Below are 18,149 nucleotides of genomic sequence, written 5' to 3' on the forward strand. Positions count from 1 at the left end.
TGTGGTTCTCGCGGTCAGAGGACGAGTTGATGGGACAAGTTGAAAAAAAAATGTACTCATCATCAACTCAAAGATGGCAGCGAAAAATAGCCTGTACAGTACATACAGTTATGACATAAGGATAATAACATGTAAAGGCATGGTGAAATATTGTAATGCTATGTCCCCATGTGAATGGTTCATATCTGTTTCAATATGCTATGTATCTGTGAGAAGAAAATCAAGTGTTTTGGTTCCAAAATTCCTCTCTTTCCACTTCCTGAAAAACGTAAACATATTTTTGGCGGTTACATAAACATATCCAATTAAATGTAGTAATGGTCGACCGACAGGGATTTTTCATTGGCCGATGCGGATAGTTACAGGGCGGCTTATTGTTTTATATTGAGTTTATGTAAAGCATATTCCTCAATAAAGACAAGTAGTGAGAGTTGTTGCTGATGTGATGTCGGTGTGGCTATCAGCAGATGATTTTCTCTGTCAATCTTTGTGAACCGCACGTGTCATGTGGAACTGAAGGCGATACAGGGATCCTCTCTCTGAGCGCTGCTGCTCCTTCTGGCTTTGTGGCTGCTCTAACCTGTTAACGTGAGCCATGGAATTAAACCAAGAGGTTCCACTACACACACACGCACAGGCCCACACACACACACAGACATACACACCCACAAACACACACGCACGCTGCTCAGGTAGGTGATGTGGCCCAGGTGTTAGCTGTCTAGTGTCTGCCTAGTGGAGCCTCCTGCCAAGGGGAGCTCTAACTTGGTTCCACACTTTGACAAGGCTTTCTTTTGTTGGCGAGGCCGATTATCTCAAAATGACTTTACCCTGCAAGGTGAATTCGTGTGCAAACTTGAAAAGAAAAGCAAACTGGTTTTCATGTCCTCCATCAAGTCTGCACACAGCCTCACCCCGTCCTGCAGCGGTTCTGACAGTAATTATGGTACTTGTAAAATGTGTAGTCATAGTAGATTAGGCAATGGGAGTGGTAATGAGTGTTTGTGATTTTACTTGTCTGTCACAAAGTCGTCCTGAGTTAACCATCTGCTGATCAGTAGGAGAAACCTCCAGAGGCTGGAGGCAGGTCAGCTCTGAGCAGTGTAAAATTAGAAAGTCACCGGCCTAAATAGATACCCAGCTGTGTGCGTGCGCGGGTGTGTGCGTGGGTGTTGGCTGCAGGCAGATGGCTGCAGAACATGGCGGCAGAGCCCCATAGGGTTTGGCCTATTTCCTGCTCACCTCCATTGTTTCCCCTCTGTTCAGCGTACCTGGTCTCAGACAGATTCAGGGCCTGGCTGACTTCATCCCACAGCATCACTGATATCTCAGAGCAATCAGCCATAGTGAGTATCTTCATGGCTCCCTCTCATGCTGTGTTCTCACGCTGTGTTACTGCTGGCTGCCTGCCCTCATTCTTCGTGTGGGCCAATCGCTGCAGGCATGCAGCATTAACACAGCCGGTAGATGGCGGGAGTGAGGAGTGAAAGTGGATGCTTCACTTAGGAGTCTTAGGAGCAGAGGCTGACTGTAACAGTACCGCTGGGACCCAGGGACCAGTGTTTTACAGATGTATGTGGAGAACAACATGAGGACTGTAGTAGACAATAAAACAGGAGACAGCAGAATAAGCACTAGAGGAGGGACAGGAACAAATTATCAGTAGCAGTATCAAATGATCAGTAACACTGATATACATGAACAGATTATTGTTCATGTGGTAATACCTAATGTGTATAAGTATGACCCTTTTCAGACACATATATGAATATAATACAGTAGGGGTTTCATAGCCCAGGCTGCTCTTGGATTCACTGCAGCATCTGATGTCATTGACCGTAGCGTTGTTATTGCCAAGCTCAGTTGCTATGGTGTTTACCTTTAGCTCTTGCTAGAATAGAGACTGAGCTGTCTAGCAGAACACAGCAAGGATTTTTTCATTTCACTGGCAGTTTTTGTGACAGAAAAAGAAAATAACTAGCTGTGTTCCACAAGGAATTTTTAAAATGATTTATCACATTTTGTGTGAAATGCTGATGTAATTATTTATGCAGAAGACTCAACATTGGTACGTGCTTCACCATCATTAGCAGAGCTGAGAGAGAATCTACATGTTGACCTGCCAACTGTATTATACTACACTATTGTATAATATTCCAATTACATGTATTCAGAACATATTGAATGATAACCCCCGTATCATGGTATATGTCATATTGGCAGATTCTTGCTAATAGAAAGCCTTAGTGAATGACGAGCGAGTGAACTACGCTGAATAAAATGGAATCTTTCCCACATAACTCTGTTTCTGTGTTGGTGTTCTACTCTGGCGCCCACTGGGTTAGAATAAAGGCTGTGCTCTTTATTTACCCTTTGCCCATGTGAATAGAGTTGTTTTTCACATGCTTAACTCGGAGTGAACATACTCAGAGTTGATTGAAACTCTGATCAGCTAAGACTTTCCTGTCTCTGGGTCAGATTCAGTCTTACTTAAAGCTGCTGGAACGGACCACAGCTGTCTGAGTGGAACACACAGCCAGCAGCAGCTTCACCTGGGTGATGCCAGCTAAGCTACATTGAGTTGTTTTACGTTTGCAGATATTTCATACTTCTAAAGTGTACTATTGTGGTTCATGTACTTGAACACACATTAGTATAAGAAGCCATCTGATGAAAGCTTTGATACATGTTTTATTTTCTTAATGCAGAGTCATTCAATTGTCAAAGTAATAACCAATTTAAACGTATAACATGCTACAATTACCTAAAATAATCCATCTCAATCATCACTTTTGACCCACTCGAAGTGTGTGGTGGGATCTGTATCTACAGAGACCCTGCCCTCTGTCTGGACTTTCTCTTTCCTTCTTATTGTGCTGTGTTCCCCCAGCCAATAAGCAGCTTGTCCGGCCCGGTCTCCTTCCCAGGCCGACACCCCCGCTTGTCATGCTCCTCGGTGTACCGAGGTTTGCGGTATGGCACTCTTCATACAAAGCGATACAAAGCAGCACCGGACAGGTTGTGACATCATTCTGTGTGTTTGCGTTTCCTCTGTCCCCCTGCTGTGTGCTGCTATCTGACTGGCTCAGTGACCAAGTGGAGATACAGACAGACACAGACAGCCCACAGCTGGAGGAAGTTTCATTCGTTCAGGATCCGGTACCTTCCCTCAGACTTGTGTGGATGCGTTTATTAGTGCTTTTAAACATAACTGCAATAAAACAATCAGCTGATTAGATTTTGGCAGTCAAAGGTCACTGTCCCCCACAAAATACATTTTGGTCATAACTCAAAAATGTATCGATTATTAATTGTATTATTACAATTTCACACAACTGTCGAATATGATCAAATAATGAAATGATGTCATTTCGGACGGACATACATTTAAAATGCCACCTGACTGTTTGGCGGAGGCCAACATCCGCAAGCCATTTTTTGGTCGACTACACAGCAGTGTTAGTACTAACGAGAGGAACTTTAAGGATGCCACTCACTGAATGCTTGTAGAAAGCAGTGTAATTCAGAGCACAGTATTAAACAAGTATTCCAATTATCACATGTTTTAAAACTGTTTCGTTCGTGATACATGTTTATGATGTGGCATTAGTGGTCTCGTTTTTATTTGAGAAAAATGGCATATATCATTATAAATAAACCTGTCACATGATGTTGTTTATGCCATATCGTCCAGCAGTGGTAATATAATAAGTTGTGTGTTATTTGTGTGTGTAGTTCCCTCACTACTACTTACTGATGCATTCACAATATGCACTTGCACAGCTCACAGACACACACGCACACTCACTCACTTGGCTCTCTAAAGCTCAAGTGGGACTTTCCAGTGCAAGGGAAATTCCATAGGATGTTAAAGGGGAGCAGATTTCCGAGGCTCTGGCCTTGTGCTTAATATAACACGATCCACACAGAACATTTAACAATTTCCAGCCCCACATCGTATGTATTGCTTTTCAATCTGCTGTTTTCCACTGCTACAGTGCTTCTCTAGATAGAAGAAACTTATTGATGCCATACGTCTGGCTCTGCGATGCTTCCTGAGAATGACAGTCAGACTATGAAGACAAATCAATGTCAAAATTTGCCAGCACAAATGAGATCCGCCCATGCAACTCAAACAGCAGCGCATGCAAATTACTTTCGCGAGTTCCTTTACATCACTCCGTGTTAAATATCTCTGCTCGTGGGCTTCAATTTTGGTCACACGGGCAGAGTTCTGCGTGGAGTGATGTAAAAGCGCTTGCGAAAGTAATTTGCGTGCGCGGCTGTTTGAGTTGCACGTGCGGGACCTGTACACATGCGTGAGCATCGATCTCATTTGTGCTTGCAGATTTTCACATTGATTTGCCTTCATACAGAATTCCTCTATTATGTCCATGGATAAGACACAAAGTCCCACTTCCTCATGTGTCCTAGTCTTGAAAGCCTGAAACTCTGTCAAGCACTAATCAGGAAATCCAAACAGTACTCCCTATCACAGGGCGTGGCTATGGTGCTGTGGAGCTCACCTGCCCAAAATGTTATAGGAATGTATCTGAGAATCAAAGTTGAAGCAGCGCAGTCATTTTTCAGTATGAATGATAAAATTGCTAACACGGAATCCTGAAGATCCTAAGAGCTAATTGAATTAAATTCACTTAATCAGTAACACGGTTAACAGTTCAAACCAGCCTCTAGCCAAACTGTTAACCATCTAGGCAGATAAGTGTCAACTTGCTACTAATCAAATGACATCTAAACTTTATGATGAGCCGTTAGCAAATTAGCTTAATGTGTTTTTAGAAATGGGCACCACTTCCAACACCTTGGTGTTAAGGCTGAAGCCGCCATTGAGGCAAAGACTCAAAAGCCCGACTTACGACCAGGACAGTTCCAAAAAACACAGTTTGTACTTTCAAAGGTTCGGTACACGGTAGGCATTCGGGACAGGCAAACTGGGGTGAATGAAACTCCTCGATAAGAGTTGCTGCCATGATATTGTTGTACCGTAACCCCCCCAGTCCACCAGATACTGGTGCCCACGGCCTCTACGATGGACCACCAAAAGTAGCCTACAGTGAAGACTGGCCATCATCGATGGAAAGAGGGAAGGGACCAATGTACCGGGGAGCCAATTTACGGGACTCAACCCAAAGGGGAAGGCCACGAGTGGAGAGCCCCACCCTCTATCCAGGCCGGTAAGAAGGCGCAGTGACCCGCCGATGGTCCGCCATCTTCTTGCACCAAGCGCCACAATGCCTGCCCGGCTCCACCCCACACCTGGCGGCATCTGCGAATGAGGGCCTAAGCAGAGGGGACGCCAACCTCGTTCTCTACATCTGGAAACAGCAATGGCTGATAACTATAAGCACACTGGAACGAGGAGAGACCATAAGCAGAGCATGGCAGAGAGTTATGGGCATACGCAACCCAAATGAGCGCAGACCTGTCTCCAGCTCCAGACGGTGGCAGCTAGCAAAGGAGCAGAACGCCTTCCAGAACTGGGACAAAACCACGTCCCTAGGGAAACCATGGAGACGAAAGACATGGGACAACATCATCTCTGTCGTTTCCTTGGCGGAGGGAAACTTAGGCAGGGTAACACAATGAACCATTTTAGAAAATCTGTCCACAACTGTCTAAATGGGGGCGTTAACTTCCAAAGGCGGTAGCCCTGTGGACATGTCCGACCAGGGACTCGCCCTCCTTCCTCTCTATGGCGCGCCACCAGAACAGCTTTTCAATAAAAAACATGGTCTGCCGAACCGCTGGACGGCAGGCGAGGCAGGAAGTGTCGGCCCAGTGGATGACTTGGGCCTGTTGGGAGACTTGGCTGTGCGGATATACTCCAAATTCTTGTGATCAGTCCACACAAGGAATGGCTTGATCGGCCCTCTCCAGCCAGAGCTGCCACTCTTCCAACGCCACCTTAACCGCCAGCAGCTCTGTTTCCTACATCGCAGCTCCTCTCTGCAGCTGAGAGCTTCCTGGACAGGCAAGCAAACGGATTAAGCTTGATGTCCGAGGGCGAACGTATATCGTTGCATATAGCATCCAATATGGAACTCCTCCGGAGCTTCTGGAATGCCAACTCTGCCTGGGAAGACCACTGAAACTTGACATGAGGGCATGACATGCTGTGTTCACACCTTGCGGAGATCTGAACTCAATGCAAGCCAGGCCACCTCGGCATGTGGAGTGGCTGATCGGATCCGAGTGCGAGCTAGATCCAATCTAAGATTGTACAGACTTGAGAGTTAATACGTCCTGGCATAATGAGAAAAGTCTCATTGAAAAGAAAAGTGGCTAAAGAAAGAGTCTCTTGAGAAACGATGAATTCAAAACCAGGCCACTTGGAGCTACATGTAGCAGGAGAGCCTAATGTGGGATCAAACAGCCCTCGGGTCAACCATCCCAGCTGGAAAACTCCTGCTACTTTAGAGAGCCAGTCCATCCAGTTATCCAGCTTAACCCGCTATCCAGAAGTATATCAATACTTTTATTTGTCTTCTTAAAAATGTCTCCACTAATTTTGCTGAGAAATTACATTACATTAAATCATTATTTGTCTGGATGAAAGTACAAGTCTTTCATTGTGTCTGGAAATGGGTGAGAAGAACATGTACATCAGTGCTGTAGGATTACTTCTTATCATCCTGAGGTACAGTATTAGTGAGAAATAGTATTAGTGAACACGTGCCAGTAATACATCTGCAATCTATGTTGAAGATCAGCCAAAGTCTGGCCATCCAACCGATGCCCTTACTGCTGCCTTCTTCATTCATTCTGGTATGTCGGATTTGCGCAACTCCTATTCTGATGCTTCCATTCTGAATGTAGCCCCAGTCCATTATTTTATTGTTAATAGTTTGTTGAATCAACCACCCACTTTCAAGTTCACAAGAATTCTGAAGGCAGCATTCAGCTCAGAAGTGAAAATATGCATTGTTCAGAAATGTTTTTCTTATGTTTCTAATAATTCTCTTGAAATTATTCATGAAAACTCTACATCTGGTTCAGAAGACCACACCTGAAATAGAAGTTATAACAAAGGACCTCTATGATATGTAGCTAGTAACTACTTTTAAGTCAACATGACAAGTTACTCATTACTGCCATAATGGCTTAAAATAGGCTAAATATCATGATGCTTAAATGTCTTTACGCAGTTCTTCTTGCAGGCTCTAATGCTGTTATGCTCCTCATGCTCAAATCTAATTCTGCTATTGCAAATATTGCATGTGCGCTTTTAAAGGTCGGCCTGCAGTTGCTTGAACTTTTGTTTTGTGCCCTTTCACATCTTTTATTATCAATATACTTCCAGAAAGCTTTTCAAAGACATTCCTGAGAACAAGAAACATTCACAAGAACACAATCGGCAAAACATTCACAATTTCTCACGAGACAGGTAATTAGATTATGAAGCTTGAAAATCTCCAAAGGGAATGCAAGACTCTAGCTTGCAGTTTGTTCCATTTAAAAGCTAGTAGGTAAAACCAGTTCTGCCAACATTAGTACATGAGGAATATCTGAGGTTAAGTAGTTACTGGATTGTGTACTGTGGTTAGTAGACCTAAATGTCAAAAGAGATGCTCACCAGTAGAGCTTTATAAATAAATAACATGAGATGGCTGTAAGGATCTTCATCCAACCGTGTGATTAAGAGAACAATGACGAGTGTAAAATTTGTCAGTAATAATGATACATAATGCACTATGATACTGTTATAGGGTATAACAGCTGAAAAGTGTTGATGGGGCGGCAAGACAGTACAGAATTCTAATGGTAAGCTGGCTTCACTGAGCACCATCAGCAACAGATCTATAGACTGTGGAAGTAAGATTTTATGATTAACTGTATCTCATGCTTTAAGAAGTCAATGAAGAAGATAGCAAAAAATAGTTTCTTATCGACAGTGGAGAGAATGGGCCTCGTTCACAAACGGTGTGTATGCACAAATCTGTGCTTAAACCGTGTATATTTTATGCACAAATCTGCAGGGACTGCAGATGCAAATTAGCTTAAACTACAATCTGGTACAGTGCATCGAATGGTGACATTTATGTTTAAACTGTACATGGTCCCTTTTAAATAAATAAAAATAAATAAACCAATCCATCAATATTTTTTTACCTGAATTTTTTTCTTACTTGGTGAACAAACAAAGACCTGTCTCAGACCATGTGTATGCACAAATGATGAAGGTCTTAATGTAAACCCACACTTTTTACCTAAATGCATTTCATATTAAAACCACATTCATTAAAAAAAAGGCTTTAATAGACACTATTTAAAACCATCTATTTGCTAATGCATTGGCCATATGTGTTTAACTATGCACCTTATTAAGGGGTTTCCAATTAAGCTTTGAATGTTTGTCTTCAATGGGATATCTTTAGTCCTACTATAGCCATTTAACCAGATTTGAAACTGGCATAGACAGCGGAACTTTAGGTTACCAAACCGTGGGGGGTTCAATGGACCGGAGGTGACGCACTGCTTCCTGGTGTCAAGCAGAGAACAGCAATAAGACGAGTTTCTTGACTTTCCCTGTATCTCTCTTTTCCCCTGTCTTCAAACCTCCTCTCTATTTTCATGACCTCGCCTCGCACTCATTCCTTTTAGTGTGTCGAGAGCCAGTTTTAATGGAGGTTGAAGAACAGCCAACTGTACTTGTGCTTGCAGGAAATGTCTTCAGGCTTGAGTCATTCTGAGCTCTGCAGTCGGACACAACCAGGCTTGGTCCCTAGGATGTGTGTGTGTGTGTACGGCATTAAAGCAGTTCAGTCTTGCCTCAAGTTTGGTCAATGAAGAGTGGTTACTGATCAGCCTCCTGGTTAGGATCAACTGAATTTGAAGCCTTTCAAAATAAGCTTTACGGTGTTACAACATCTTAAATTTACAGGTTTTGTAGTTTCTCCACATAAAGACATATTTCTTTGTTCACTGTTACATTAATTAATTAATTAATCCAGAACATGGTTAGTAGTTCTGGATCAGTTTCCTGCTGGCAATCGTGTCTGCCTGGTTCTACTTTCAAGAGATATATTCAGTTGGAAAAAGGTTCCGTTTGTGAGCTTTCATTTTTTATTCCTTAGTATTTCTTCGGGGCTAGAATTTAAATTCTATGCAGTGTGTTGAATTCACAAGCCGTATGCCTCCCTGTGTGGAAGAGAGCGGGATCATTCTCTATATGTAAGGACACATCAGGCTTGGACATCTGGTGCTTGACTTAGGTTGGTTGTGTTTTATTTTGCAGTGCTATTGCCTCCCATTTTCGGATATTGCAAGTAGTCGTAGAAGTTGTTGGTGCAGCGAGTGTAAAATACCTCCAGCTGACATGTTTGTTGTTGACTCTATCAGGAAGGCGACCTACTGGTGTGCTGGAGCATGACGGAGTATGCACACGTGTAATCAGATGTTAACAGAATTGAATTGAATAGATCAACCCTAATCCAGCTGTTTGAGTCAGTGTGGGCCTGATATCTGATTGGTGCAGAAAAACAAGAAAACTTTTATTAATGAGGCCCATTGTATGGGGCTGGTGTGTTTTGGACTTCAGACAGCTATGCTGATCAATCAGAATCAAATCTATTGATACATTCCTTTAGTGCAGGAGTGCTAGCACATCTGCCTCTGGTCATACTTTGTCCTAGTCAGCCAGATGAAAGTGTGTGTTGGAGCCACTAAGAGTGTGTGTATGCTTGTTTCCAATAAAACACATTTAAAGGATGCTTTGTTATGACCTGCTGAGAGTCGTCCAGGCAGCAGCTCTGCCGCTATGCATTTCATTTAGTGTGTCTGCAGCAGGGGTTGTGGGTAAGCCGAGTTCTCTGGGTTCATTTTTTTCCCCTCTTCTTTCAGTTTTATTGTTCTTTGTTGGCTTGGAAGGCCAACAAGATCGAGTCACCTTTGGGTAATAACTGGGTCAAGTTACGCGCGAGGCGGCCAACACTGTCCTGCATCTGTTCGAGTAGTCAGCCAGTCTGTGTGTTCATGCGCTGTACACAAAACCACAAACCATGACTGTGCACGTGCACAAAATAAAGTGTATAGGCTCTATACATGAAAAAAAGACGGACATAAGTCTATCCATCTGTGGTGTCAGACATCTTAAAGGATATAACCCACTGGGTTTGGAGGTTGGGTGCTCAACATTGACCGGTCCCTTGTGTATTGATTAACTTTATTTTTTAATAAATAAAAGTACAAGGGTGTAACAACAAGGGTGAGAGGGAGAAAGAGTCGTGGAAATGAAAGTGAAAAAAAGGTCAGAATTACCTTCAGTTAAAAAGTGTTGCATCATTAAAGAAATATCATAATCCATAACAGATGTTTGCTATTATTTATATTACTTACATTTCTTCTGTCCTTGTCTGCCCTGTGTGAAACTCAACAAGGTTAGTGTGTACCTGGTATTTACCAAATGTCCTGAAAATGTTAGAAGAAGACAATATTAGATCTAGAAATCCTCCAAAGTGAGGATTGCTTTGGCAATCTCTGAATTGGTACTACTAAAGCAGCATAGCGTTGCATTGCCTTTTTTTCGTTTATTTTTGTAGATTTTTGTGTCGAGTCTAGATCTGATTCCGATGAATGAGGAGGCTGGGTAAAGTTGGTCTGAACGCTGCCTCAACAGGATTGAGTGTGCAGCAGGTGCCAATACATCTGCTCCAGGCGTCTCATTTGTCGCAAGTGATAATTAATATTGACCATTGAACAGTGGCGGGCCGTGCATTTTATACCTGGGCCTTCACTGCTGTCCTGCAGCTGAAATACCACTTTATAATCTCATTATGGCGCCACAGCTATTATAGATTTTTGGGCTGTAACTATATACGTAGTCGTATTAAACCGTTCGGTACGAGTCTTACTAACCGAACAATACGTTTGAATAATACTAGTGCATTAGGGAAATGCAGGAGCATAAATTAAGAGAAATACAATGTTTTCAGCGCTCAGGTGGGACACTGGTTCTCAACTGGTCTGACTGCGGGACCAAGGATCACCACTTAATGACAAGCCACGACCCACTCTTCTCTTTTAGAGACTGTCTTATGATTTTACTTTCACAATTCATGTATTGGACACACTGCTCTGCTAGGTCTTTCCTCGTCTCAGCCCCCTGTGTCACGGTGTGTGTACATCTCACTCGAGTCAGGAAACTTGTCAGAATGCCCATATTTGATTGGCTGAACTGCATCACGTGATGTGATTCACAACGCATTGGTCGGTGTTTTTTCCTGCACCGCTGAACAAGTTCCGTAAATGCTGGAATAAGACCGCTGCATAAAAAATATATTTCACAATTAAAGCACAAGATTTGAAACCGGGTCCGCGACCCACCAGTTGAGAATCACTGGAGACAATAGTCTGTGTGACTTCTGAACCGGAACAAATTAAACCACAACAAAAAACAACTGGGGCTCCGCAAGTGTTCTGGGAGACTATGCTAACTAGCTTAACGGGAAAACAGCAGCAACACGCATTCTGCTACACACTCAAGGGCACGGGACATTCAGATATTAGATGTAAAAAAACAAACGCAGTTGATTTACCAAACTCCATGCTCCTTTCTTTGTTGACGAAGAGTTTAATCCCACGGTTAAATCCCAACTCACTAATCCGTTTCTCCTCCTTCAGCCATTGAGTGATAAAAAAACAAAGCTAGGTAAAAAAATAATAATCTACACCAAGCAAAATGCAAAAAATGTCATAATTTCTTCCATATCTTTCAATTTGAACTCTCACTACTCTGACGAAGCCTCTGCTGTTACATTTCAGTCACGTGCTCGCCCACTGACCAATCACAGCACACGCTGCACCTCACTGCAGAGCTGCACATGGAAACTGAGCTGCATTGGTTGAACACTGACAATCAACAATATCGTCCCCATTCACTTAAACTGCTCAGGGATGCACTTGTGAGTCTGCAGGCCTCGGGCCTCTGTTCTTACCTAGAGACACAGAGGTGAAATCTGATTGGATAAAAGCTCTACTTAAAACAAGCTACACTGGAAGCAGAGCAACTGAGGAAGACAGTAGCTGTGCAACGAGAAAATAAGATAATGGGAAAAAAAAATTTTTTCTAAATTACAATACATTTAGTGTATTTATGAAAAAATATTAAATTATAAAATAGCTATAACTTTGTGATTCTGTTTAGACCAGCAGAGAAGGCTTTGCAGGCCCTGACGGCCCACCACTGCCATTCAAATAATAACTGTTTAACGCCTGATTAATTACGAATTATGATCATGATACCTGAAGTTGTGTATCAGCGGATACTGAGTTCCAATGTGATACCAGTGCATTAAAAAACAAAAAAGTTAAACAGGTTATGATTCCCTCTCTAATACCTATTTTATATTGCTGTAAAAACCACCTCGTACGTCAATGTCGGCTTGTAAAGGCCCGGGGTGAAGGTGGCTCGCGGTTCCGACCTTGAGCTTTACAGCGGCCCTCACCTGGACCTCGCCGCCTCCCGGGGCCGTGGTGCTCACTGTGCCCTCTCTCTCTGAGGGAAGAGCTCAAAAACAATGGTTTCACATTAGGCTAGGTTGCAAACTCAGTTCTAACTCTGCAGTGTGCCTTTTCATCGTATTTAGCTCTGATGGTACCATAGTGATTATAGATCGAAGGGTTTGCCGAGGAGACTAGCATAGCTTGCTATCCAAAACATGTATCTTGTCATTCGCTGGTCAAAAATCTTGTAACTTCATTTGAGCTTGATAACATAAGAATTCATGCAAGTACTGTATGTGACCATATATCAAACTGAATTCTTTGAAAATAACGGTCACTTTTGTATTAATTTGATATTTAAGCAACACATTAAAAAGGAACTGCACTCTGGGGGGTGCCTGTCTGAGAAAATGATCCGGGTGTTTGGTCACATGTTGGATATAAACTAGTGTGTATCTGTGGTTGTTGATGAAAACATCAGGACAGCTGTTACTCACTGTCACAGGCCAGAGGATGATGCCTCTTGAGTCACTCGAGCAAAGAGGAGAGACGGACACAACTCCAGGTCAAGTCTCAAGTCAATCAATGTAGTCTCATGACGTTCTAATGCTCAGGTTTTGTTGAAACAGTTTCAGAGAGGTTTTGGAGGCTGTAGTGTGTGGTGCCGTTGAGCTGTATCAGTGAGGGCAGGATAAATATCAGAAACTCATCTCCGTATGATGCAAAACAGTTCTGTGTCACCACAAAGTAAAACTTTGTTGCAACAAAAAACAGATTCAACAAAAACTGAACATTAGAACATTCATGAAGGGAGGGCTCACTACAGGACTGTTGTATTAGACTGCATTAGTTTAGATCTGTCTACCTGATCAAATGACAACAGACTGTGTGCATATAATAAATCAGCAAATACAGTGGTGTGAAAAAGTGTTTGCCCCCTTCCTGATTTCTTATTTTTTTGCATGTTTGTCACACTTAAATGTTTCAGATCATCAAACTAATTTAAATATTAGACAAAGATAACACAAGTAAACACAAAATGCAGTTTTTAAATGAAGGTTTTTATTATTAAGGGGGAAAAAAAATCCAAACCTACATGGCCCTGTGTGAAAAAGTGATTGCCCCCTTAACCTAATAACTGGTTGGGCCACCCTTAGCAGCAACAACTGCAATCAAGCGTTTGCGATAACTGGCAATGAGTCTTTTACAGCGCTGTAGAGGAATTTTGGCCCACTCATCTTTGCAGAATTATTGTAATTCAGCCACATTGGAGGGTTTTGGAGCATTGTTGGGAACGTAGAGGAGCATGTTTGGGTTATCAGCATCTAAGAAACTAAATTCTTGACATCAATAGAATTATTAATGTCAGTAACAATTATTAATGATTATTAATAATAACGGGGCACCACCCTGCGAACAGGGACCAATAACCAAACAATAAAACTAAGTCTCATAATTAGCGTTCACTCATAATGTCAATAGTCTGAGTACTATTACACATTCAGAGTGAAAGTGAAGGTTTAAGTTCGAGCACAGGCCACTACATCCAGTTATTATTACACACATATGCACAAGTAATCACAGACGACTGCTCTTTAAAATATAACAGAGTTTATTAAATAAAATAATAAATGATCAAATCAAGTAATATCAAAATCAACAAACACTATCATACAATTATATGTCTAATACCTAAAGTCAAATGAATAAAGTGGGGTAAGGATATGTATATAGATATATGTACATGTGTGAGTGTGTGTGTGTGTGGAAACAAAGGGGGGGGGGGCCTACTCAAACAGTGATGGTACGTAACCTAAAAAGGGGCGTGTGAGCCTACAAGCAAAGATGACGGAGTCTATTGACCGGCGACCAAAATGGCGGAGAGGTGGCTGCTAGAACCACGTGGGACGGTGTACCATGTGGGTAGGGGTCAGAGATTAAGTAATCACGAGTCTGAGAGGTTCACCCAAAATCAGTAGCTCTAACTACGTGTGTGTGCGGGTTAGTAGAGAGAGAGAGAGAGAGAGAAAATCGAGCTCTGAGCGCGGTGCTCTGCGCCGTAGTGAGGCAGTGAGGAACAGCACGCTTTTGCGGTGATAGTTGCGGTTCTAGATCTCACTCGCAGAGCCGATTTAAAGAGGAGAGAATAAAACCAAAAACAAAATAAAAGAATCCCCAAAACAAACAGATCTTTGTCACTGCGGTGAAACGCGAGTTTGTCTCCCTATCACCCCGAAACTCGGTCGGCCAGACGAGAGTCGGCCACCGTAGTTTTAATTTTTAAAGTGATAGAATCACAAGCTCCACATCCACTAACAGCGACGGATCAAATGTGAACGGTTACAGCAGAAAATACACAATATAACGGGACTCCGTGGTCCGCGATGCTGGCGTAATAACACGTTATAAAACGACAGTAACTTAACACAACAAGATACAGGAATAACAACGACATAAACGAATAGTCTAAATTAAGCTAATGCTAAGCTAAGCTAAGCTAGGCCCAGATACCAGTAACTCTTACTTGTAGAAGCTTCGTTCGGTAGGGTACGTTTCCCGTGGTGGGGATCACTCGGTCCTCGAGTAGCCGCTGGCTCTCGGTGGCGCGGCCTCGGGGCTGGCTGGCGCAGACTCGGCCTCCTCGCTGCAGAGAGGGGCTTTTTAACTTCGGCTGAGGGACGAGGTTTGGGTCGTCCTTCCCGGAAATCTTCGGCGAGGAAAGATTGTTACCTTCTGCCGGCGGTGTGTACACAAAAAGGGTGGGAGAACGGGGCATAGGAGTTATCCGTTCTCGCACTACAGGATCCAAAACTCAAAATAAAACACAGTCTGTTCGACCAGCGAATGTTACATGTGACCTGATAGGATTTGATGAGGCCGCGGTTCCTCGTGGATCTTCTTGTCCCCTGGACGAGTCCGGGGTGAAGAGAGCCTTGTGGATCTCCTTACACCAGCGGTGTCTGGACGGAAGAGAAAGAATTCTAGCTGTGCTCAGGCTTATAAACCAGGTGGCACAACCAGTGGGGGGGCCCTTTCTTGGCCAATGAGGGACCAGCATCAGGTTTCTGCTGGAGCTGGAGGGTGTGGTCATCCGGCATGAGGTTTCTTGTAGACCCCATGTCAGGCGTTTTGGTGAAAGGAAGGAACATGGCTGCTCCTTTGTTTGAAAAGCACGTGTGAAGGTCTCAGCCAGCCAGGACAGCAGGGTCAGATCCCAACAGCATGAACCGCCTTTTTAAGGTCATGCCACAGCATCTCAATCGGATTCAGGTCGGGACTTTGACTAGGCCACTCCAAAGTCTTCATTTTGTTTTTCTTAAGCCATTCAGAGGTGGACTTGCTGGTGTGTTTTGGATCATTGTCCTGCTGCAGAACCCAAGTGCGCTTCAGCTTGAGGTCACGAACAGATGGCCGGACATTCTCCTTCAGGATTTTTTGGTAGACAGCAGAATTCATGGTTCCATTTACCACAGCAAGTCTTCCAGGTCCTGAAGCAGCAAAACAGCCCCAGACCATCACACTACCACCAACATATTTTACTGTTGGTATGATGTTCCTTTTCTGAAATGCCGTGTTACTTTTACGCCAGATGTAATGGGACATACACCTTCCAAAAAGTTCAACTTTTGTCTCGTCAGTCCACAGAGTATTTTCCCAAAAGTCTTGGGGATCATCAAGATGTTTTCTGGCAAAACTGAGACGAGCCTTTATGTTCTTTTTGCTCAGCAGTGGTTTTCGTCTTGGAACTCTGCCATGCAGGCCATTTTTGCCCAGTCTCTTTCTTATGGTGGAGTCATGAACACTGACCTTAATTGAGGCAAGTGAGGCCTGCAGTTCTTTGGATGTTGTTCTGGGGTCTTTTGTGACCTCTTGGATGAGTCGTCGCTGCGCTCTTGGGGTAATTTTAGTCGGCCGGCCACTCCTGGGAAGGTTCACCACTGTTCCATGTTTTCGCCATTTGTGGATAATGGCTCTCACTGTGGTTCGCTGGAGTCCCAAAGCTTTAGAAATGGCTTTGTAACCTTTTCCAGACTGATAGATCTCAATTACTTTGATAAACCACAGTTAATTTATGTTTTAATAAGGGGGGGGCAATCACTTTTTCACACAGGGCCATGTAGGTTTGGATTTTTTTTTTCCCTTAATAATAAAAACCTTCATTTAAAAACTGCATTTTGTGTTTACTTGTGTTATCGTTGTCTAATATTTAAATTTGTTTGATGATCTGAAACATTTAAGTGTGACAAACATGCAAAAAAATAAGAAATCAGGAAGGGGGCAAACACTTTTTCACACAACTGTACATTACGAAAAGACTTTAAAGCACTCTGACGTCATTGGAGAGAAGTCCAAAATTGCTTGTCAAGTCAGTAGTGTCCATAAACCAGTGGTGGGCCGTCAGGGCCAGCAAGGCCTTCTCTGCTGGCCTAAACAGAATCACAAAGTTATAGCTATTTTATAATTTAATAATTTTTCTTAAATACACTACATGTATTATAATTTACAAAAATATTAGTGCTGGGCAACGATTACAATTTTGATCGCGATTAATCACATGATTTTTTTGCGATTAATCGCATTGTTATGCGCAAAGTTCAATAATGAATTCAAAAGTAGTGTATTGCGCACTTTTATTTTAAAAGTACTGCTATATGAACAAAAGTGCAATAACATTTGGTTTGCAAACACTTTAAACAAATAAGGTTATTTTCAACAGCAGTATTCCCTTTACACAGTAGCAGTTATAATACAGTTATAATGATTCTGATAATAGATATTCAGCCGGTGTTCACAACTTTATCTTCATGTGTGTAAGAGATGCAATTTTGAAATATACTCGAAATACTCTGCAATACGTTGAATGTGTTGTGCAAGAATATTGCATCATGCAGAGATGATGTGTTGTCCAGCTGGTGCAGGAAGCTCCAAACAGGATATCGGATATTTGGACGATACTGACTTAATTAGCTGGATCGAGTATCGAGGGGCCGACCTATTCAATTAATTTCTATGTTTATATACTATGAACATTATTTACTGTAATTTGTGTTCAATGTTTAATTGTATTAAAAGGGTTTACACTTGAATTGTAATCTCTATAAATTTTTAAGATTCTTTTACTGAAAATCTACTGGCCCAAATACTGCCAAAGAAGAACGCATTTAATTTGGGGCTGTTCCAAACGTTGGGCGAACACAGATTCTTTTCCACCATGTTATTGTGATATGCGAAGTAGGGTCTTTAGCCTTAGCGGATTCTACTCTCTGAGTGTCCTTGATGTTGCAGTCTGTTGATGTTCTTCTCCTCTCCTCTCAGGTATCGGAGGTCTGGAGGAGAGCGTCTTGAAGTCGGCCACCCTGTCAACCTCCCCTGCCTGTCCGCCCTTCATCCCACTCAACTTTGAGGCCACACCCATTGTTCGGGTTGCCATAGAACCCAAACATCCAAGTAGGTCTTGGGAGGCACACACAAACCGAGTTAGCTTTTGACTTTACATATTTCACATCATAAAGATTTTGGGTATTTTTGGTCTTAGAATAATGTATTGAATCGGTAACATCTGCAGACAACATACACCACACTAATAATTTCATTTATTTGAAGAGGTGCATACTGATCACAGTGTGCCCATATGCAACACATTCTCACTCCAATGTGTCAAATATTGCCACTTGCTCAGTGGCCCT

The 18,149-nt window shown here is 42.6% G+C and overlaps 1 protein-coding gene across 4 annotated transcripts in view; it reads left to right on the forward strand.

The window, feature by feature from the left end:
• The window catches only part of efl1 (elongation factor like GTPase 1), a 110,126-nt gene that overhangs the window by 62,400 nt on the left and 29,577 nt on the right, over positions 1-18,149 (forward strand). For all 4 annotated transcript variants that reach the window (XM_076109917.1, XM_076109915.1, XM_076109916.1 and 1 more), the window contains one exon: positions 17,779-17,910. In XM_076109917.1, the coding sequence (XP_075966032.1) occupies positions 17,779-17,910 (132 nt within the window). The remainder of the gene's footprint in view (positions 1-17,778; positions 17,911-18,149) is intronic.

This window comes from Anarhichas minor, unplaced genomic scaffold (assembly GCF_050575085.1).
Source record: "Anarhichas minor isolate MPS153535 unplaced genomic scaffold, ASM5057508v1 ptg000042l, whole genome shotgun sequence".
NCBI lineage: Eukaryota > Metazoa > Chordata > Actinopteri > Perciformes > Anarhichadidae > Anarhichas > Anarhichas minor.